Genomic DNA, 22,108 nt, shown 5'->3' with positions numbered 1-22,108 from the left:
GACCTGATGTTTCCCTGCCTGCACATCAGGGTTTTTAGGGTGTGCCCATGAAGGGGCACACACAAAAGCCACAGATGCAGCGTGTGTGTGTGTGTGCGTGTATGTGTGCATCCACACGTGGGGTCAGGCAGATCAGGCTGGAGCCTTCGAGCCGGGTGACTTGAGCAAGTTTTTCAAACCCTGCGTGCCTCAGTTTCCTCACCTGTGAAGGGCTCTTTTGACAAACATGTCTATGGCCTTTGCACTGGGCCAGACCTTTTCCGGGTGCTTGGGGATCTACTGGCTCAATTCTCACACTGACCACAAGGCTCAGTATCGTTCTTTCCCCTTTTTACAGAGGGGGAAATGGACACACGGGTTACGTGACTTGGCTGGGGCCACACTTAGTGGCAGAGCCAGCATATGACCCCAGGACATGACCCCACTGTCCTGCTTCCTTCCTCCCCCAGTCGTGCAGTCAAGACGGGGCACAGGAAAGCGCTTAGCGGCGTGCCCAGCGCAGTCAGCCCTCGGAGGGCCGCGTCTCTTAGCCTCGTCACAGATGGGGAAGTTGAGGCTCAGGTCACATGACCAGCTGGGGCTGGCCTCTGGGGACCTAGTGTGGCTGGGCTGCTTTCTAGGGACAGGCGGCCAGGGGACGTTCTCGTGCTGGGGTAGGGTGGAGGCTGCCGGACAGGCGTCGGGGGGCTCAGGCCTGGCCTGGTCCCAGCCTCACCACTCACCCGCTGGGGGCCCCTGGGCAAGTCTCAAGCTTCAGCTCTGGGCCACAGGCCCGGGGAGAGCGCGGCTCTGAGGACAAAAATGAACACTGACCGTTTCCCACATGCGGATGCCGATTCGACCTCTTTACACGCGTAACTGACCTGCTTCACTCTCACACGAGTAGGCAGGTACTATTATCACTTCCATTTTGCAGATGGGGAAACTGAGGCACCACAGGCTGAGTGACTTGCCCAAAGTCCTACAACCGGCAAGTGGGGGAGCCTAGCTTTAAACCCACGTGGCTTCTATAATGCGTGGAAACCATTAGGGGCCCCAGCGCCTTATCCTACAATCCTCAGGGCCCATACAGGATGTCTCAGGTTTTCAAAAGACCTGCCCCATGTGTTACTTACCCCCAGGAGGTCCGGGCTGAGCACCAAGGATCAACCACAATATTTTGCTAACAAAATAACTATTGAGTGGGATAAATAGACTATAAATAGCCTCGTGGCAGTCGAGGTTGGGTTTTGCCACCAAATAAATTTAGGAGCCAAACTGAGGAAGAAGAAACTTGGTGTTCAAAGGTTTTGTTGGCTTTGGAATTACCAATAAGGGATGGGGCTGTGTTATGATTATTAATAATGGGGTTGATACACCCTCCGGGAAGGTAGCTTTCCTGAGGGCCCGTCAGTGCCCGAGGAAGGGTGTCGTGGCCGCACGTGCCCGCCCGCCGCAGGGCCCCGGCCTCACCTCAAGTCGTCCCCTTGCTCAGCACACTCGTACTGCAGCTGGCCGGGCAGGCTGGTCACCAAGGCCCGGAGGTGCACCGTCCCCAGGGCTGCCCAGATGGCCTCGTCCGAGTGTTCCTGGAGCAGGTCGAGGTTCATGCGCAGGGAGCCGGGGAACAGGATGGGGTCCTGGCCGGGGGAGGGAGCAGGTCATGGCCCGGCCCAGCCTCGCTGCCTCCTCCTGCCCCCTCCGCCCCTGCCCGGCTGCCCCGGGCCTCACCTGCGGGATGATGGTGACCCTGGACCGCAGCGTGTGCAGCCCCACGTCGGCGATGCGGACCCCGTCGATCCAGATCCCGCCCTCGGCCGCCTCCAGGAGCCGCAGCAGGCCCCTGGCCAGGGAGGACTTCCCAGCCCCCGTCCTGCCTACAATGCCCACCTGCAGGGGGTGGGAGGGCAGGGAGCACTCTGAGCAGGCCTGGCCAGGGGAAGCATGTCGGAGCATGCAGGGGAGAGGTTTCCCCTGCACCAAAGGCTTGCCTGTCCATCCGTCCATCCATCCATCCGTCCATCCATCCATCCGTCCGTCAACCTCTGAGCATCCATCCTTCCATCTCTTCATGTCCATCTTTCTACCTGTCCACCTGTCCACCCTTCCACACATCCATCCATCAGTCCACTCGAGCGCCCATCTGTTTATTTTTCTATCTTTCCTTCATCCAGATGTACCTCTCCTGACTTTCCATCTATCCCCTCACCCTTCCTTCTGTCCTTCCACCTTACCACATCCTTCCATATCCCTCATCCTTCCATCCTCCTCTCCTTTATCTGTCTCCCATCCTTCCATCCACCCCCATCTTTCCTTCTATCCCCCATCCTTCCATCCATACAGCGCCCTTTTATCTATCCCTCATCCTTCTCCCACCACCTTTCCAGCCATACTCCTACACTTCCATCTCTCATTCTTTCTTCAACCCCATCTTTCCATTCATTCATTGCCCTTCCTTTTATTTGTCCAACTGTCCATCCCTCATCCTTCCATCCAGCTGCATGTCCTTTTATCTGTCCTCCATCCTTCCTCCACCCTTCTCTCTCTTGCTTACAGCTGCATCCTCAGGGTCTGACACATGGTGTGGGTCCAACACTATTTGTTTAATAAATGAATGAAACACATGGGTCACCCCCCACTGAATGCCAGGTCCCCTGCGAGGCACTGAGAACACAGAAATTAAAAAGCCCTTGCTCCAAAGGGCTCACCATCTGGTTTCAGAAGTGGTGTGACTGAGTCACCTGCATTTTAACTCTGTGTGATAAACAAGCGCTCTCTATAATCAAGTTCCAGACCTGAAGCAATGGGGGTAAGCGATGGAGGTGCTGTTCATGCTGCCTGGGATGGGGGTAGATGGGGTAATCAGAGAAGGCTTCATGGAGGAGGAGATTCTTGAGTGGACTCTTGACAGGTGGGTAGGAGTTTGGGGAAGTCTCCAGGTAAATCACGCCAAGTACTGGAACATAAGCTCACCGAGGCCAGCACCGTGTCGCCCCACCAGGCCCAGAGGCAGCTGCTCCACCAGGGTTGGCCAAGTCCTGGTGGAGCAGTGAATGAAGTGGAGAGTGGACCAGCCTGAGCTGGGCAGGGCCTTGAAGGTCAAGGCCACGGGTTTGGGCTTTACCCTGAGGGAAGCCGAGAGCTAGTGGGGAGGAGCTTTCCATGCTCAAATAGAGATCGCTGGAGAGCAGAGGGCAGGGGACGAGGAGGGTGGCCCTAACTGGGCATCTGTAAAACAGAACAACGCTGGCACCTTCCCCATAGGTTTGTTTGAGAGTAAAAATTCAATTCACAATACATAAAAGCGTTAGTAAACATTTCTGTAGCATGCAGGTGATATGAAGTGCTTCCATCTAATACCACATGCAAGAACTCACTTAAACTTCGTAATGCCTCTACGAGTTTGGTACTATTTTTTCCCCATTTTACAGACAAAGGAAACTGAGACCCCGCCCAAGCTCACCCCTGGCCAAGCCAGGAATCAAGTCCATGCAAACTGGATGAGGTAAGTAGTGTGTTTGGCAATGCTGCCCAGCACCCAGGTGGGTTCAAGAAATGCTAGAAAAAGAAGTGACCAGGAGATGGGGAGGTGCCTCCTGAATCTGGGACACCCACATGGACGGTGGAGGGGGCGTTACCAAGATGGGAGCAGGTCTGGGACCGCTGAGCGTCCCCTCTAGGGCAGGGTGGCGCTGAAGAGGAGGGGACCTGAGCCAGGGTCCTCGGGGAGGCAGCCGGAGCTCAGGAGCACTCACTCACCTTCTCTCCGGGCTGGATCTTGAAGGACACGCCGCGCACGGCCAGCGGGAGCTCGGGCCGGTACCGTAGCCCAAAGCCCCGGAACTCGATCTGCCCCTGCCGAGGCCAGGGGGGCCGTGCCGCACAGGTGGGCAGCCTCCAGGGGGCCTGGGGCAGAAGGGGACACCGAGTCAGAGGAGCCTTTCCCCAAGGCTGCTCACGGGGCGGTCTACCTCTCTGAGCCTCCGTTTCCCCTTCTGTAAAATGGGTGTATTTACTGCTATTTTACAGGGTTATTGTGGAAATTAAATGACAGCAGGTGCAGAACATAGTAAGACTAAAAATAAATATCTGGTATCATAAGATGATGGTGCTGACTACCCTTTACCTCTTTGATTATTATTAAGAGCCCCTGTTTATTGTCAAATCAGAATCTCCTCTCTCTGTCTAGTAGGAGTGGAGCCTCCTCTTTGTGAAGAGAGAAGGACAGTGGCACAGAAAGACCAACACTGCCATTTGCTATTCCCATGACCTTGAGCAGGTCACTGTGCCCCCTGGTGCCTTGATTTCCCTGTCTGTGAAATGGGGCTAATGAGGGTAGTGGGCACGTATTGCACATGTACGGTGTGCAAACACTGACTAAGTCCTTTGCTGCAGGATCTCACGTGACCCTCCCAGGAACTCCCAGGACTGTTAAGTGGCTGGGATGTGGCTGGGATGTCGCTGGCAGGGCGCCATGGTGGTGCTGCCAGCCTGCTGTTGGGTTGCAGTTATGTTTCTGGAATGTTGCCGTTACATCATTGTTGCATGGCTACTATGTTTCTGTAATGGTGCTGAATGTCACTGTTACTCTCGGGGTCTCCTGAGGCTCAGAGGGGTGACCTCCCTTGCTCCAGCAACGATGTGAAGGAGCTGAGCTTTGACCTGGCTCCGGACCCCCTGCTCTTAGCCCAACCAGGCACCCTGGCTGTGACTGGGCCCAGGCTGGAGGGGGCTGAGAAGGGGAAAGGAAAGGGTGCCAACTCCAAAGCCTGTGGCGGATGCCGACTTGAGTCCGCCGCCCTCTGCAAGTCCCGGCTGGGGCGCCCACCCCATCACCTCCTTGGGTGTCCGGGAATAGTCCTTCATCCTCTCCACCGCCACGACGCTGCTCTCCAGGTCTGTCCAGCTACGAACAGCCCACTGCAGCGTCTGGGTCACCTGGGGCAAGAAGACGTCCGGGGCTGGGCTCAGCAAGGCCACTGCGGGCCTCGGCTGCCTCCCCGGAGAGCCGTCCTGACCACCCCTCCCTTTCTCCCCATCACGTCAGTGATCCCAATAGCAGTGACCTTGAGGGCAGCTACTTTGTCTTTGAGTCCTTGCATCAGCCCCTCAGGGCAGGAGCTGGGAGGCAGGACCCAGAGGAGGAAAAAAAAAAAAAAATTGGGGGGAGGGAGGGCAGAGAATGACGGAGTGGGGCAGCCCAAGGATTAGGGCCCAAGAAGACGGAATTTGCCTGTAGCAAACAGGACCCCTTCCCTCCTTCAGTAGAACCAGAGCATGCAGGGCCCAAAGAGGCCCCCACGCATAACCCATCTTGACTCTGGTCAGGAAAGAGGACCAGAGAGGGCATGTAGCTTGCCTGAGGAACACAGCAGGACCCAGGCCAGCCGACTTCCCATTCTGAGAGTTTTCCCAGAGGGGCTGGGTCTCCATCAATTTCCCATCCCACTTGGGACCACTGCCTCTCCAGGGCCTCCATGCCCTGTCTGCTCCAGGCCATGTCCTCTTCTCCACAGCCCTTGCTCACCCTCTCCAGCCACCCCAGCCTTCTTGTGCCTCAGACACACCAGCCACACCCCCACCTCTGGGCCTTTGCTCCTGCTGTTCCCTCTGCAGGGAAGACTCCACCCCCAGGTCCCCTCCTCAGAGAGGACTTGCCTGGCTGGGCAATAGAAAAATATCCCCCACCGTGCTCTGTCCCTTTCTTTGCTTTATCCTTAAGCTCTTGCGGTCTTAGCTGCCTCCATCATAAATTAAGAATACTAATGGGGCTGTTGGATTTAAATGAGTAAATATTGATAAAGCTCTTAGAGCAATGCCAGGGTAATAGCAAGTGCTCTGTGTGTCTCTGTGTGTAGGTGTACACACACACAACGGTTTTTTCTTCATAGCATTTATCATGACCTGACATTACATTATATTGCCTTTATTAGCAAAAGGTTAAACGTCTATGATGCACTGGAAATACACTCTCTATTCTTCCTCTCAACTGGTCTCTGCAATGTCTGCAGCGATGGGATTACTGCCCCATTTTCCAGAGGAGCACACTCGGCTCAAGAGGGAAGATCCTTGGCTAAAATGTCCAGCCAGCTCGCCTCACCGAGTCCAGCCCTTGTAGAGCTGTACTTTCCTTATCTGTTGAGAGTTTGGACTCAGGGTCCTGGAAGGTCCTCCTGTCAGGGGTCTATCTGTCTGTCTGTCTCTGGTTCTGCCTGCATCCCTGAGCCCAGGTCAGGGGATGGGCGCTCGGAATACCTGGAGGGCGGCGGAGACAGAGAAGCCCACGAGGCCGGCGCTGAGGTGGGCCCTGCTCAGCACAGCACATGCGGCAGCCGCAAACACCAGGGTGTTTCCCAGGAGCTCCAGGTTGGCTGCGAGCCACCTGCAAGGGGAAGCGGGCAGGGCAGGGTCAGTGGGCGTCCAGATCCGCCAGGGGCTGCCTGCTCCTCTTGGCACAAGGGCTGATTATCAGGTCTGCTCGTGAGCCCCTGGGAGTCCCCGCCACGGTCTTCTCCACACCTCCCAGACCCAGGTGAGTGAGTGAAGGTGACACTGCTCTGCCTCACCTGTCCCCAGCTTGGGGCCTGGCACACACTAGGCACTCAGTAAAGCTCTGCTGCACTGGCTGCTTTCCTGTTTCTGAATATGCCAGGCCACATCCTTTCTCAGCGTCACACCCTTGTTGCCCCCTGCCTGGGTCTGATTTCCACCTCCATGTGGCCAACTCCTCTTCATGCGCAAGGCAGCTCAAATATCACCTTCTCCAGGAGCCTTCCTTGACTGCTCCTCTCTTTTCTCGTGATCACACCACTGATTCCTTCCTTCCTAGTAGTTATTGGTCTGTAACTAAGCTCTTGAATCAGCCATCAACGATGGATCTCCATCATAGAGCGTGAGGTCCGTGAGGGCAGAGACCTTGTCTGTCTGTCTCTTTCCCAGCTCTATCCCTTGTACCTAGCACAGGGCCCAGCACGTAGCAGGTGCTCAACAAATATTGGATCAGTACACACCCCTGTTATGAGTTCCTACTCTACCATCCATCCATCCATCCATCCATCCATCATCCATTCATTCAACAAATATTTATTGAGCACCTACTCTGTGCTAGGCATGTTCGAGATGCTGGTGTCACAGCCATGAACAAAAGAGATAAAAAGCCTTCAGGGAGGTCTGAGTTTTACTATCCAGAACATGTGGTTCTCCTAACAACCTTACAAGCAGGGTTTTGTTATCCCCATTTGACAGACAAGGAAACTGAGGCTCAACAGGGTTAGGTACTTGCCTAAGTCCACGCACTTAACAAATGCCACATCTGCCTGATACCAGAAAGCCACATCTTTCCAACAGACCGTGCTTCTTGATGAATGAACTAATAATTGAATAAACGAATAAGGACCCACATGGAGTCTGCCACTTCCTAGATGCCTGACCTTGGCATCCTTCACTTCTCTGAACCTCAGTTTACCCAGCGTGATAACAAGGGAATATCTGCCTCATTACAGCAGAGTGGATTGAATGAGGTGTGCCAAGTACAGCACGAAAATCACTGAGCCGTGCACATAGTAGGTGTTCACTAAATGTTCCCGAGGTCCTTTCCCCAGCAGAAAAGCCCCCCCTGAAGCTCCCTAGGCCAGGACCTAGGAAGGGGCAGGTGGAGTCCCCCGGAGGTCATGTGGAATTAGGACACTGCCTGCAGCTGCAGAGCCTGATAGCCCCAGCTCGCTAGGGACTTAAGCAGAAAGAAAAAAAGAGTTCGCATTTATTGAATACCTACTATGCACCTGATCCTCTCCACATGCTGGCTGTAGACAGCATGGATTCAAATCCTGGCTCCACCATTTATTAGCTGTGTGACCTTGGGCAAGTTCCTGAACCTCTCTGTGCCTCAGATTCATCATCTATAAAACAGTCTCTGCACCATGGGTGGTTAAGAGAATTAAATAAGTTGATCCATGTAGAGTGCTTAGAACAGTGCCAGGTGTGTCGTAAGCATGTTACAAGCATTACCTGTGAGAGTATTTATTTAATCCAGCCACTCTGTATCATCCCAGTTTGACAAATGAGGCTCAGAGAGGTTATGTAACTTGCCCAAGATCACCCAGCTCATAAGTGGCAGAACCGGGATTTGAACCCATGTCTGTCTCTGCTCAAAGCTTGTGTTCCTGTTCTTTCTTAGTACCAAAAGGAGGCCAGGGATGCTTATGTGGCTGCTTTGTCATCCAGGCAATGGAAACTTCTTCCATTTACTGATACCTATACGTCCTGCTCACCTGCTACTGGGGACCCCTCAATTCAGGTTCCAACTGCTCACAATGGGGTCTAGCCTCAGCTTTGCCCTCAACTCACTGTGTGACCTTGGGCAGGCCACTTGACCTCTCTGAGCTTACATGATATTCTTGGCCCTCTGGTCTCACCCTCTGGGAACACAGAAGGATTATAGGGTCATCTCTGCCCACAGGCCCTTCCTACCTGTCAGCCACCAGCTGTGGGAAACTGACCCTCTGGCTTTCATCCACGTGTGCATTGTTCTGAGCCACGAATTGTTTCTGGGCCTGGAACGCCCGGACCACTGCACTGCCCTGGAATGTCTCGGCCATGTGGGAGCACACGGGCGAGTGGCTGGCTGACTCCAGGCGTCTCAGCTGACATGAGCTGGCTACGTACAGACTCTGAGGTAGGGTGGGTGGGGAGGGCAGAGGACACAGACACAGTCAGGCAACTTCCAGAAGCATGGGGAGCCCCAAGCACAGGGTTCTAGACCAGGTTCTGTTACCAGCTTGCTGTGTAGCCTTGGGCCACTTGCTTCACCTCTCTGGATCCCAGTTTCCTTGCAGAGTCAGAGCTCTGTGATTCTTTTTTAAAATCCCCTGGAAAATTTTAAGAACCTCCAAGAAGAGAAAGAAGATGGCAGCAAAGAGAGGAGTGGAAGTTAGTTAGTCCCCCTGGAACAACTAATAAACAGCCAGGAACAACTAGAACATGGCCATCCACTCATCATACACCAAACTGATTTGGGAGGAATGCCTAAGAATGCAGCATAAAATCTGTTAAGTAAAAACTGCAGACCTGAGCCAGGAGCCCCCTCCCTCCATGGCTGAACTGCAAAGCCTCGTGGTGCTAGAGAGCAGCACTCTCTGAGCAAGCAAATATAGCGCAGCTGAGATCCAACTGGGGTTTTAGTTAGCACACGTGGACTGCTCAATACAAGCTACGAATCCCCAATAAGCAGACAGAGGCTTTTGGTGATGACTGACCTTGGAAAGCTGGAGACCTCTCTGGGAGGGAGGGGGAGCCTAGAGTACTGGGTGCTGTCTCTGGCCAATGGGTGAAAATGATGGGGGGCCGCAAACTGACCCTGAAGGGGGTCTTTACATCCCTTTTTCCACTCTATGGAGAAAGTCTCAGCCATTTTCAATTCCCAGTGCTCAGACCCAGACAAGGATTGAGATAGCAGAGTCAGAGACTATTCAAATGCAAATGACCTCTCCCCAGGGGGTATATCTTCCCTAAGAGGAAAGAGGCAGTGCCAAGCTCTACTACCCGCTTTCCATTCAGAACCAGACCCCAGAGCCTTGGGGAAAACAGCCACGGGCCACACCTCCTTACACCAGTCTGGAGCTACAGGCTGACAGGCGCTACCTGATGGGCAGAAAAGCACAGTGACTTGAGGCCTCACAGGGTACATCAATCTTCTAGGACACCCTCAGAGAGACCTGAAACTATTGCCTCCTTCCAAGACCTGAGCCCATTCTGGTCTAGGAAAACCTGATTGGGGTAACCAAGGAGGCCAGATACCTAGACAACAGAAAACTACAATCTACACTAGGAGGGGAGAAGTTATGGCCCAGTCAAAGGAACAAACTTATACTTCAACTGAGATACAGAAATTTAAACAATTGTGCTGGATCAATTCAGAATGTTTAGGGAAAATATGGCAAAAGAGATGAATCATATAATGAAAACACTGGGTGCACATATGGTAGAAATCGAAAGTTTGAAAAAACAACTGACAGAACCTATAGAAATGAAAGGCACAACACATGAGATGAAGGACAAAATGGAGACATACAACAGCAGATCTCAAGAGGCAGAGGAAAACACTCAGAAACTGGAGAACAAGGCACCTGAAAGCCTACACACAAAAGAACAGATAGAGAAAAGAATGGAAAAATATGAGCAACGTCTCTGGGAACTTAAGGACAAAACAAAATGCAGGAATGTATATTTCATGGGTATCCCAGAAGGAGAAGAGAAGGGAAAAGGGGCAGAAGCAATAACAGAGGAAATAATCAATGAAAATTTCCCATCTCTTATGAAAGACATAAAATTACGGATTCAAGAAGTGCAGCATACTCCAAACAGGGTGATATATTTAAGACACTGAAAGAGAAAAACCACCAACCAAGAATCCTATATCTGGCAAAATTGTCCTCAAATATGAGGGAGAGCTCAAAATATTCTCTGACAAACAGACAATGACAGAATTTGTGAACAAGTTACATGCTCTATAGGAAACACTAAAGGGAGCACTACAGACAGAAAGGAAAAGACAGGAGTGAGAGGTTTGGAACACAATTTTGGGAGACAGTAGCACAGCAATGTAAGTCCACTGAACAAAGATGACTGTGAGTATGGTTGAAAGAGGAAGGTTAGGAGCATGTGGGACACCAGAAGGAAACAGGACTGTGTAACTCAGTGAAACCTAGGGCGCTCAACAATTGTGATAAAAGGTACAAATATGTTTTTACATGAGGTAGAACAAATAAATGTCAACACTGCAAGGTGTTAAAAATGGGGTGGGATTGGGGGAAGAATACAATCAATGCAAACTAGAGACTATAATTAACAGAAACATTGTATTATGCTTCCCTTAATGTAACAAAGGCGATACACCAAAGCTGAATGCATATGGGAGGGGACATTGGGGAATGGTGTGGGACTCTTGGCATTGGTGATGTTGTCTGACTCTGTTCTACTTTAGTTTAATGCTATCTCTCTTTTGTTGCTTCCTAGCTGTCAGGTTTTGTGGGGTTTTTTTTTTTCTTTTTTTCCTCTCTTTCCTCTTTTTCTTTTTCTTCTGTCTCTCTTCCTTCTTTGACTTGTCCTCCTCCTTCGTGGAAGAAATGGAGATGTCCTTATACAGATAGTGGCAATGGTGGTGAATACATAAATACATGACTATACAGGGAACCATCGATTGTTTACTTAGGATGGAATGTATGGTGTGTGAACAAAACAGTCTTTAAAAAAATGGGTTGATGAAGAAATCTTGAGGGTATATATTGAATGAAATAAGACAGATACATAAGGACAAATATTGCAGGGTCTCACTGATATGAACTAATTATAATATGTAAACTCACAGACATGAAATGTAAGTTATCAAGATATAGAAGGAGGCTAAAGAATGGGGAGCAGTTGCTTATTACAAGCAGAATGTTCAATTAGGGTGAACTTAAATATTTGGAAATGAACAGAGGTGACAGTAGCACATTGTGAGAATAATTAACAGTGCTGAAAGGTGTGTGAAGGTGGTGGAAAGGGTAAGCTCAGAGTCACGTATATCACCAGAAGGAAAGTTGGAGGTTAAAAGATGGGAATGTGTAAAACAGTGAATCTTGCGGTGGACAATGTCTGTGATTAACTGTACAGATATTAGAAATCTCTCTCATGAACTAGAACAAATGTATGACACTAACTAGAAGTTAATAATAGAGGGGCATATAGGAAAAAATATATACCTATTGCAAACTATTTACTACAGTTAGTGGTATTTTAACATTCTTTCATCAACAGTAACAAATGTACTATACCAATACTATGAATCAGTAATGGAGGGGGGTGGTTAGGGGTTTGGGAGGATTTGAGTTTCCTTTTTTTGTGTGTCTTTATGTCTTTTCTGTAGTAATGAAAATGTTCTAAAAATTGAAAAAAAATTAACTGTGGTGATGGATGCATAGCTGTATGATGGTGCCATGGGCAAGTGACTGTACACTTTGGAGCTCTGGATAATTGTATGGTATGTGAACAATCTCAATTAAAAAAAAATGGAGCAGAAAAAAAAAAAAGAACCTCCAGTGCCCCACCCTAGAACATTTGAATCAGAATCTCTTGGGGCATCACCTCGGCTTTGATGTTTTTTTAAAAGCCTCTGAGTGATGCTAAGGTATATCCAGGGTTGAGAAACTACTAATCTAGTTTGTGATAGTTAATTTCATGTGTCAATTTGGCTAGATGTTGGTGTCCACTTGTTTCATCAAGCAAGCACCGGCCTGATTATTACTGTGAGGATATTTTGTAGATAGATTTGCATCTACAATCAGTTGACTGCAGCTACAGCTGATTGCATCTACAACCAACAAAGGAGAACACCCTTCAGCAATGAGGGGAGTCATCTCATCCAATCAGTTGGAGGTCTGAAAGCCAGAACTGAGGATTTCAGAGGTCAGAAAGAAGAATCCCTGCCTCTACTTCAGCCACCCAGCTTCTCCTGGGGAATTCAACCTCACTTTCATCAGAGTTTCCAACTTGTGGGCTGCCCTATGGAATAAAGACTTGTTAATCCTCATGGTCGCATGAGCTAATCCCTATAATAAATCTCTTACTACTTACATGGATATAGATCTGTCTCCTGTCAGTTCTGCTTCTCTGGAGAAATCTGACTAACCCAGGTTTAAATATGTCTCATTTCACAGCACTAAAGCCGACTGTTTCACTCGGGGTTGGTCATTGTGGGAAGAAAACAGTAAAGGATAATGGAAGCAGTTGGCCACATTGAATTCACTCATTTAGTTTGAGAGTTGCATGCCAGCTGCTGGGACATCGTGATGCACAAATAATATCATTGTTATTATCTGGTTGTCAGTTGTGTGCACCCAGCAGGCAGGCAGCTGCACATGCTGAGGACCTGGGTGGCCAGCCAGGCTCTGAACAGAGTATCTCATTCATTGTGGGCATTAGTGTCATTTGCAGTTTCCAGGTGAAAGCACTGGAGGCTCAGAGGGGTTAGGCAGCTGGTCCAAAGTCTCCACAGTGAGTAAGAGACAGGACCTGAATTCAAACCCTCGTCCTCCATGGAGAAGCAGCCCCTCCCCCAACTGAAGAGGACTTAGAGAAGATCCAGGACAGAGGAAGATGAAGAGGATGGTGGTCGTCATGGTTTTTGTTTGACTACCATGTTTTTTTCAATTCTACTTCTGGGTGGGGGAGCTGTCAATCATGGGACCTGAGCATAGAAGTGGTCACATGATCCAGCCTAGTCAGTCAGGGTATATTATCCCTTTGGTCACTGTGCCAGTTTGAATGTATTATGGCCCCCAAAATGCCATTATCTTTGATGCAGTCTTGTGTGGGCAGACATATTAGTGTTGATTAGATTGTAATTCTTTGATTGAGTGTTTCCATGGAGATGCGACCCACCCAACTGTAGGTGATAACTCTGGATGATTTCCATGGAGGTGTGGCCCCGCCCATTCAGTGTGGGCCTTGATTAGTTCACTGGAGCACTATAGAAGCTCTGACAGAGGGAGCAAACTTGCCACAGCCAAGAGGGACACTTTGAAGAATGCACAGGAGCTGAGAGAGGAGCTGCAGCTTACAGAGACATTTTGGAGACAGCCTTTGAGAGCAGACTTTTGCTCGAGAGAAGCAAAGAGAGGACAAACGCCCCAAGAGCAACTAAGAGTGATGTTTTTGAGGAGCTAGAGAGGAACGTCCTGGGAGAAAGCCATTTTGAAACCAGAACTCTGGAGCAGATGCCAGCCACATGCCTTCCCAGCTAACAGAGATTTTCCGGACACCATTGGCCACCCTCCAGCGAAGGTACCTGATTATTGATGCCTTACCTTGGGCACTTTATGGCCTTAACACTATAACTGTCTAACCAAATAAACCCCCTTTATAAAAGCTGATCCATTTCTGGTGTTTTGCGAAAAGTCAGCATTAGCAAACTAGAACAGTCACCAAGGTCAGTTTGAGGATGAGCACATGACCCATAAAGGACCAATCAGAATCTTCCCTGGAATTGATATATGAATATTAAGCTTGAGAAAAGGTTTCTTTGAACTGGGATTGCTAAGGTGGGGTGATGGGAGTGTGGGGCTGCTAGAGGCCGTCAGCCCTGCCCCTGGAGAGGGTGTGCGCTAAACAGCCTGAGCAGAGCTAAGACAGGGGTTCCCAGATGTGAGTGTGCATCGCAATTACCTGGAGATTTTTTTTTAAAAAACACACTGGGCCCCATGTCCAAAGCTTCTGAGTCAGTAGGTCTAGGATGGGGCCTGAGAATCTGAATTTCTAACATGCTCTCAGGTGAAGCTGATGCTGCTGGTCCAGGGACCCACACTTTAGGAACCTCTGAGCTAAGATAAGGAGGGAGACTCAACATCCTGGGAAACAGCTGGCCCCTTGCACCCCATGAACAAACATAAGCCATTGTTCTTTTGTTTAAGTTAATTTGAGTTGGTCTCAGACCCTGGCAACTATACAACAGTCTTTAAGATCTTGTAGGACCTTCTCCAGATAACCAGATAAGAGGAAGCAGGCTTCAGCAGCAGCAGCAGGGCAGAAGGTTAGACATTAAGAAGAACTTTGATATAAATGTTGCAGAAACAGAGACTGGAGTAGATTTTGGAAGCAGACTGTGGTGTCTCCTCCCCTGGGGAGACTTCTGAGGTCCCTTGATGGCCAGCTCAACAGAATCTCTTACTGAGTCCTACCCAGAGGCAGGGGACTGGCTGAACTGACCTCCGCTGGCCCCCAAAGCCCCCCGATTTCTCCCTACCTGGAACCCAGCATAGAGGAGCAGCAGTGGCAGGATGATGATGATGGCCAGTGGGGTGGCCATTGCCACCACCAGGATGGCCTCCAGGAGTCCAAATGTGTATGTCAGCAAGAACCGGAGCTTGTCTGGGATGTCTACGTCCACCATGTCTGTCTCCTTGGAGAAGCGGTTCAGCAGGTTCCCAACTGGTGTCTGCTCGAAGAAGCCCATGGGTGACCGTGCCACATCCCACAGGAGCCTCCGGAAGAGCAGGCTGGAAGCCCGGGCCCCTGCTAGGAGCACCACGGCCATGGAGGCAAACAGTCCAATGGCTGGGGAGGGAGACGGTGGGTCAGAACATGAGGGCCTCCCTGTGGGGCCTTGGCAAGTCTCCCTTCTACCCCCTGGTGCCATCTTATGATTTGGTCACCCCGATTATCCCTTGAGGGAACCACCTTTCTCTTAAGAGTGGGGTCAATGCCAAACCCTGGCTCTGGGGTGGGACAAATTCCAAACCACTGCTCGAACACATGACTCAATCTGGGCCAATGAGTGCGAGACCTGGGACTTTGCTAGAACTTCTGGGAGAGACGTGCTCTCTTTTTTGAAGCATTCAAGCTGGAGCTGCAGGGCTCCATCCAATAACCAGGGGAGAAGAGCCTGCTTGGATAGGAGATGATCACAGAGAAAGGAAATGAAGCAATTTCTAATAGCTTTGTCTGAATGGCTTGATCTAGCCATACCTGAAGCTATGGATTACAGTTATATGAACTGACAAATTCTCTTGTTGCTTAAACCAAAAGATTACAAGGAACTGCTCACACTCTGAGTGCCAGTCTTCCAATCTTTAGAAGGGGATAGTTAAGACCTGCCCTCACTTATCAAATGAGGGATGGAGGTGAAAGAATTTTGACAGGATAATGTGCAACCCAATGGGCATCATGGGGCTCACTGACTGTGGTGTTGGCTACGTGAACCTACCTGGTTGATAAAATTGCACAGAACTAAACATACCTTCACCTGTGAGGACTAGTCAAGGGCCAGTAAAACTAGTGAAATCTGATTGTATCATGTCGACGCCTTGGCAGTGAATACATCATTTTGCAAAATGCTACCACTGGGGGAAACCAAGTAAAATGTATGAGAGGCCTGTCTGCATGAGTGCTTATTTGGATCTACAAATATTTCAATTCAATTCTCAATAACAAAAAGGGCAGGGATAATAACGATGGTGATGCATCTGTAATGAGAGGGTGGGATTGGGGTGGGGATGCTGAAAGCCAGCGGTCAGAGCTCAGAGCTGCCTTCTGACGGGTGGAGGGGAGAGACCAGATCCCCACCTAAGGGCTCAGCTGCTCCAGCATCTGGGACCCAGAATCCGCACTGGAGACCCCTCAGCCTCTGCGTGGCCAATGAGGCTGGGAGAGACTCTTGAGCGTTCCAGGAAAGGAGGGATGTGCTGTCCTCACTCTCTCCCAGCCCCATCATAGGGACATGAGTCTGTGTATTTTGCACAGACGCTCAGGGAGAACAGGGTGAGCCAGGGGTGGGCAAACCAGGGAGCCCTGAGCACCCCTTGGGTGGGGCTGGGTGGATGGGGGGGTGGGGAGGACGCCCACCTTGCAGACAGCCGAGGAGCCCGAAGACCCAGCCGCGCAGGGCCGTGTGTGCCTGCTGCCCGCCCACAATGGGGTCGTCTGCCCACAGGCTCAGCCAGTAGCCACGGCAGAAGGAAGCCACTTGCTGGCCGAGGAAGAGGAAGAGGGTGTAGAGGCAGAGCGGAGCACCCACGGCCCGCAGGTAGGTCAGGTACATGGCGGCCTTCACCTGCAGCACACGGGGAGATGGCAGCAGAGAGAGGGTCCCGTGGGGAAGGGTGAGGGGACGGTGCCCAGGGAGGCTCCCAAAAACACGCCAACAGGGTAACATCCTGCAGAGACCTCCCACCAGCAACACCGCCGGTAGACCCCCTTCCTCTATGAACCCTAAGCAGGCCAGTGAGAGCCTTAAAGATGACAGGCTGTGGGCTTTCTGGTTCGGGAGTGATTAACTGAGCACTTACTATGTGCCAAGTCCTTTAGCCACATGTTTCTCTAACTGCAAGTCAGCTCCCCATTTTACAGATAAGGAAACTGAGGCACAGAGAGTTTCAAGTCCTTAACATCTTGCTTAAGGTTCTGCTCTTACAAATTTGAAGTTTTCCACCCAGCCTGAGCCAGAATGCTCTTTTAAAAACCTCAGTCTGATGCCATCTTGCTGCTGCTGACCGCTCACGACCTTCTCTTGCTCGTAGAAGACACTGCGTGTTCCTGGCCGGCCTCTCTGACCTCACCGCCTACTCACTGTTTGCCAGCCTCACCATGTGACCCTCCCAGCTCCTTCCCACCTCAGAGCCGCCGCTCCTGCTCTTCCCTGTGCCTGGAACACTGTTCCCCGTGCTCTTTCCACAGCTGGTTCCTTCACAGCCTTCAGGGCTCAGCTCAAATGTCACTGCTTCAGACCATCCTAAGATAGCCCCATCTAATCTCTGTTTTATTTTGTTTTTAGCACTTATCATTAACTGATATTTCCTTACTTATTAGCCTAATTGGTTGTTGTCTGTCCCCTCCACTAGCCTGCAATCCCCACCAGGGCAGAGGCTTTGCCTGCCACAGAGCGCGTGCTCTGTTTTTATTGGGTGTGTGAGCAGATGGTGGGTGGGTGGATGGGTGTGTGGATAAAGCAGCATAAAAGAGGAGAAACAGTACAAGCTTCAGGTTCAGACTGACCTAGATTTGAGCCCCAGTTTGGCCACTTGCTAGCTATGAGAACACAGACAAGTCTTGCAACTCTTTAAGACCTCAGTTCTTTCAACTCTAAAATGGAGCTATCGCCATATATTTTTTAGAGTGATTGTGAGGATTAAGAGATATGAAGTGCCTAGAATCTTACTTGGCAAATAGTAGATGCTCAATAAAATGAGTGCCTGTGCTGTGTCTGGTGGCAGGCCTGGGGGCTTTGGGGGCTGCAGCAACAGTGGGTGGGGAGGGGAAGGATCAGCTCGTGGTTACCCTGCCATACCGCACGCTGTCCCCTCCTGTCGGCTGTCCTGTCCCCTCAGGGTCATCTAGGGTGGCCCCTGTCTGGGCCTCTGAGGTGTTGCTGTCCCTCTCAGGGACTAACTTGACGGACCTGTCATTTAGAGGAAATGAAGACGATTCAGTGTCTCTCCCCAAGGAGAGGAGGGAGACTCAACCCTCCCGCCCACTGAAGGCCACGTGCTTTGGGGGACACTCTCCACTCATTCATTCATTCATTCACTCATACTGGGCACCCACCACGTGCGGTGCCTGCTCTCTCTCCGTGGTGCCAAACTAAAAGCTCTCCATTACCCCGGAGCCAAGCAAGCCTCCTCTCCCAATGCCATTGCACGGAATGAGCTTATTTGCTCAACTGTGAAACTTGGTTTTCAGAGTTTTCACTTTGTCCTAAGCTTTGCAGCAATTATTTTGCCCCTGGTGTTGACCCTCTGATGTGTCAGTCCAGCTTTGCAGAAGGGAAATTTTGCACAATTCAGATTCTGAAGACTTCTTAAACATTCCTTTTCATCTGAGGATAAGTGGGTTTTCTTTTCCTTAAACACAGATTGCCATCTTATAACCAACCTTGGGCAGATGACTTAATCTCTCTGTGTCTCAGTTTCCTTAGCTGTAAAATGGGGATAATCTATTTCTATCTACCTGTCTACCGATCTACCTATTACCTCTATATCATCTCTCAATCAATCAACCATTTATCTATCATATCTCAATTAATCATCTACATGTATCCATCTATTTATAACCTATCACCTGCCTCTATCTATGTATCTATGTATCTATCTATCTATCTATCTATCTATCTATCTATCTATCTATCTATCTCTAATATACCTCCCTATGTATCATTTACCAATGATCTGTCTGCTCATCTATGTATCTGTCTAATTTCAGGATTACTGTGCACTGTTATACCTGGTCTGTGGCCCAGGGGTGCTCTCAGGCTGGCTCCCTGGGATGGGGAAGGAGGACCCAGGCCCAAACTCCACTTTCCCCAGAGACCGAGGCTTCCCAAGGTCTCCCCACCATTCGCACAACACCTGGCACTTAAGTTCAACTCCCCTGGCACCCAGTGGACTATTGATCCATAAAAAAAGGGAGCACTGGGGGTTCCCTCTGCTGCAGCCGACCCCACAGCGAGTTCAGCCATGCCTGGACCTCACGCTCTCTCCGCAGGGGACTGGGAGAAGAGCAGACAATAGGCCTCCTCCAGGGGATACTCCCAGCCTGAGTGTTCTGCCCAACACCAAGTGACACCGTGGGTGTAGACAAACCAGCCTAGCGTGCCTGGCCCAGTTATTACCAGCTGCAAAGCAGCACCTTCTTTGGAACCAGCCCTGCCCCACCCTGGCTCTGAGACAACTCCCACAAACCGACCTCCAGCCACTTTCGGGCATGCAACCAACAGCAGAGGGCAAATGAGTCATTTGGGGACATGATCATTTTGGCCAGTTGATCTCCCTTTTGGCAAATTATCTCACAGCTGAGCTCCATGGTGGGCATTCAGCAGGTGCTCAGTCCGTCCTAGTTCTGGCTGCCCCGCTACCTGCCTGAGATGCAGGCGCTCACACAGCAGGCTCCGCGGCACCGTCCCCTGTGCCCGCCCCCGTCACCCACACACCCAACTGACCCCTCTGGCCCAAACTCGGTCCTCCCGCCTCCAGCGCAGCCTCTGGGGTCCTCGGCGCTGGTCGCTGGCTCTGCTTCTGCAAAGTCAAGGGAGTCTTGTCACACGAGGGGGGTCAGTGTCAAAGGGACCGTCTCCTTTGACACCCTCTGGCTGTGCAGCCTTAACCTCTCTGAGCATCCATTTCTACTCTGGCTCCTGCCAGCTCTCCAGCACGCTGTCTCAACCCCGCCTGTGCTCTTCTGGGAATTTCATTCATTCATTCATTCAAAAAATATAATCAAGCACCTGCTATGAACTTGGAGTTGGACAAGCAGCAGTGAAACACTATCCAGAGTCACTGTTCCCGGTTCCCCACCACACTTGCTTGTGCCTGGAACGCTCTTCCCCAGCTAACTCCACCCAAACTCAGGTGTCGCCTCCTCCAGGAAGGCCCCCTGCCTCACCCCCCAGGCTGGGTTCTCTCTTCCGACTCCAGGACAGTGACATTGTGGATCTGTCCACTCGGTTTGGATTGGGGTGGGCTGATGCTCAGATGTTTCCAAAAGGGACATAGCCTGGGATTAGGGGAGCCCTGGAAGTCATGGCTGTGTCATGAGGGGCAGTACATAGCCTAGTGATTAAAATCACATTCTCAGGAGTCACGTGGCCTGGGTTCAAATCCCAGTGCTGCCACTCATAGGCCATGTCAACTTTGGCCAGTTCCTTAACTCCTGGGCCTGTTTCCTCCTCTATAAAATGGAGATAATTATAAACCAACCTCATAGAATTGTGATGATGAGAAAAACTAACATACGTGAAGTTCCATCACTGTTATTTTTCGGGCTTGGCTTGACTACTTTACTTCCAGAACCTCATCATTTATCCAGTGGTCAATGAGTTCTGGGATTAGTAGCAGCCCTCACCAGCATGCCACAGGCCTTCTGGTCTCCAGGCACCAAATACCCTTCTTGCTCAGTCTCTGTGGCAATTAAGGGCATAGACTCTGGAGTGAAACACACCCCAGTTCAAATCTTGGCTCCAACACTGTGACTTTGGGCAAATTTATTTAACTCTCCTTGCCCCAGTTTGATCATCTGTAAAATCGCAGCATCGTTGCACAGGCATCATGGCGGTGTTAGGAAGATCGAGTGAAATAATGCGTGGTTATAGGAGCACTTGGCCCAGCCCCCGGGGTGACAAGATGGGTGATCCCCCGGGAGAGCCATCTGCTCTCGGGGAGGAGGAGCCCAGAGCACACCCAGGCCATTGGGACCTCTGGCAACTTTTCCCCAACAGTGCCAGGAGCCAGGCACAGAGAATCAGCGAAGCCCAGTACCTCCTTCTCCTCCTTCTTCTGGCTGTCTAGCCTGGCCCAGGAGCTCCACCAGGGCCCCTTTCCTGTGCAGAAGCTCCTGGTAGGAACCCATCTCTGCGATGGCCCCGTCTACCAGCACCACAATCCGATCGGCCTGGGGCAGGACATGGAGAGCGTTGGTCACGAGAATCCGTGTCTGGGCAGGGAAGGGGTGGAAGTTACACGCAAGTGCTTGACCGGCCCTCCGGAGCTGGGGGTGGGGGGTGGAACCGGACTCAGAGTAGGGGAGGGTCAGGTGCCTTTGCAGGCACCCCTTCTTGTGCTTCTGCCCTTTTTCTTGAAAACAACATGCCCCAAATAGAGACACCAACCTAGGAGCCCTGAAGACAAGAAGACACATGGAGCTCACCTGAACCTGGCCCACACCCTGGGGACATGCTGTAGTGGTTCAACCACAGACTCATAAGCAAGAAATCACTGTTTGCTGTTGTAAGCCATTGAGATGCTGGACTTGTTCATTACGCAGCACCGTCACAGCAAAAGCTGACCCATACAAATAGGAAAGCTGGACTCCAGAAGGGGGGTGGTGGTGAGATAGACTGGGATTAGGACTGTCCCACAAGGGCTTTCTCTGCCCCTTTCCAACCTCACCGTTCCCTGGAGCAGCCCACCAGGCCCGATGACCTGGTTGAAGACATGCCGGCCGACGTGGGCGTCCAGGGCCGCCAGGGGGTCATCCAGCAGGTACACAGTGGCCTTCCTGTAGACGGCCCGGGCCAGGCTCAGCCGCTGCTTCTGGCCCCCAGAGAGGGTCATGCCCTGTGGCCACAAGAGAGGGACAGGGACCCCAGTCAACGTCTGCTGGGTGCAGCTGGTGCCACCAGGCCTGTGTAGGTCGGAGGCCACTCTGAGCACCGGAGTGAGGTGCAGCTCACTGTGTCAGACCACCGGGGCCACCTCCCAGCTTTAAACACTGGTTCTCAAGCCCACGTCCCTTCTTGCCTCCCCTCTCCAGCCAAGCTTTCTGGAGGAGCTGGGTACACTCTCCATGCCTACTTTCTCTCCTCCCACTCCTCTGTCCACTGCAGGCCAGCTTCCGTTCCCAATGCTCCAATGCACCCGTCTTCATTGATGACACCAGCCACTTCCTTGCCGAATCCAGTGGTTGCTTTCCAGTCCTTACTTTCATTCATTCCTTCAACTAATACTCACGGCACGTCTCCAGTACACCCAGCAGCAAGGAACAATTTAGCAATGAAGAAAACAAAGTTCCTGTTCTCATGAATCTTTCCTTCTATTGAGGGTGGGGATGGGAGATGAACAAATGGACAAACAAAATCTCTGGTATATTGAAAGGCGTTAAGTGCTAT

At 51.1% G+C, this 22,108-nt stretch overlaps 1 protein-coding gene across 8 annotated transcripts in view; it reads right to left on the bottom strand.

The window, feature by feature from the left end:
• ABCC6 (ATP binding cassette subfamily C member 6) overlaps positions 1-22,108 on the bottom strand; it is a 57,429-nt gene that overhangs the window by 1,158 nt on the left and 34,163 nt on the right. For 6 of the 8 annotated variants that reach the window (XM_037815131.1, XM_037815132.1, XM_037815134.1 and 3 more), the window contains 12 exons: positions 21,390-21,557; positions 20,760-20,934; positions 19,445-19,520; positions 17,788-17,908; positions 16,357-16,564; positions 14,759-15,069; positions 8,449-8,648; positions 6,235-6,361; positions 4,816-4,917; positions 3,739-3,885; positions 1,711-1,869; positions 1,453-1,619 (listed from right to left, as the gene is read on the bottom strand). In XM_037815131.1, the coding sequence (XP_037671059.1) occupies positions 1,453-1,619; positions 1,711-1,869; positions 3,739-3,885; positions 4,816-4,917; positions 6,235-6,361; positions 8,449-8,648; positions 14,759-15,069; positions 16,357-16,564; positions 17,788-17,908; positions 19,445-19,520; positions 20,760-20,934; positions 21,390-21,557 (1,961 nt within the window). Of the gene's footprint in view, positions 1-1,452; positions 1,620-1,710; positions 1,870-3,738; positions 3,886-4,815; positions 4,918-6,234; positions 6,362-8,448; positions 8,649-14,758; positions 15,070-16,356; positions 16,565-17,787; positions 17,909-19,444; positions 19,521-20,759; positions 20,935-21,389; positions 21,558-22,108 lie in introns of those variants that run through there. The other 2 variants (XM_037815133.1, XR_005213667.1) reach the window with 2 other exon arrangements.

The sequence above is a fragment of the Choloepus didactylus genome, chromosome 21 (genome assembly GCF_015220235.1).
Source record: "Choloepus didactylus isolate mChoDid1 chromosome 21, mChoDid1.pri, whole genome shotgun sequence".
NCBI classification, from domain to species: domain Eukaryota; kingdom Metazoa; phylum Chordata; class Mammalia; order Pilosa; family Megalonychidae; genus Choloepus; species Choloepus didactylus.
Note: the sequence above shows the minus strand (reverse complement) of the source record. Positions and strands in the feature narration are given on the sequence as shown.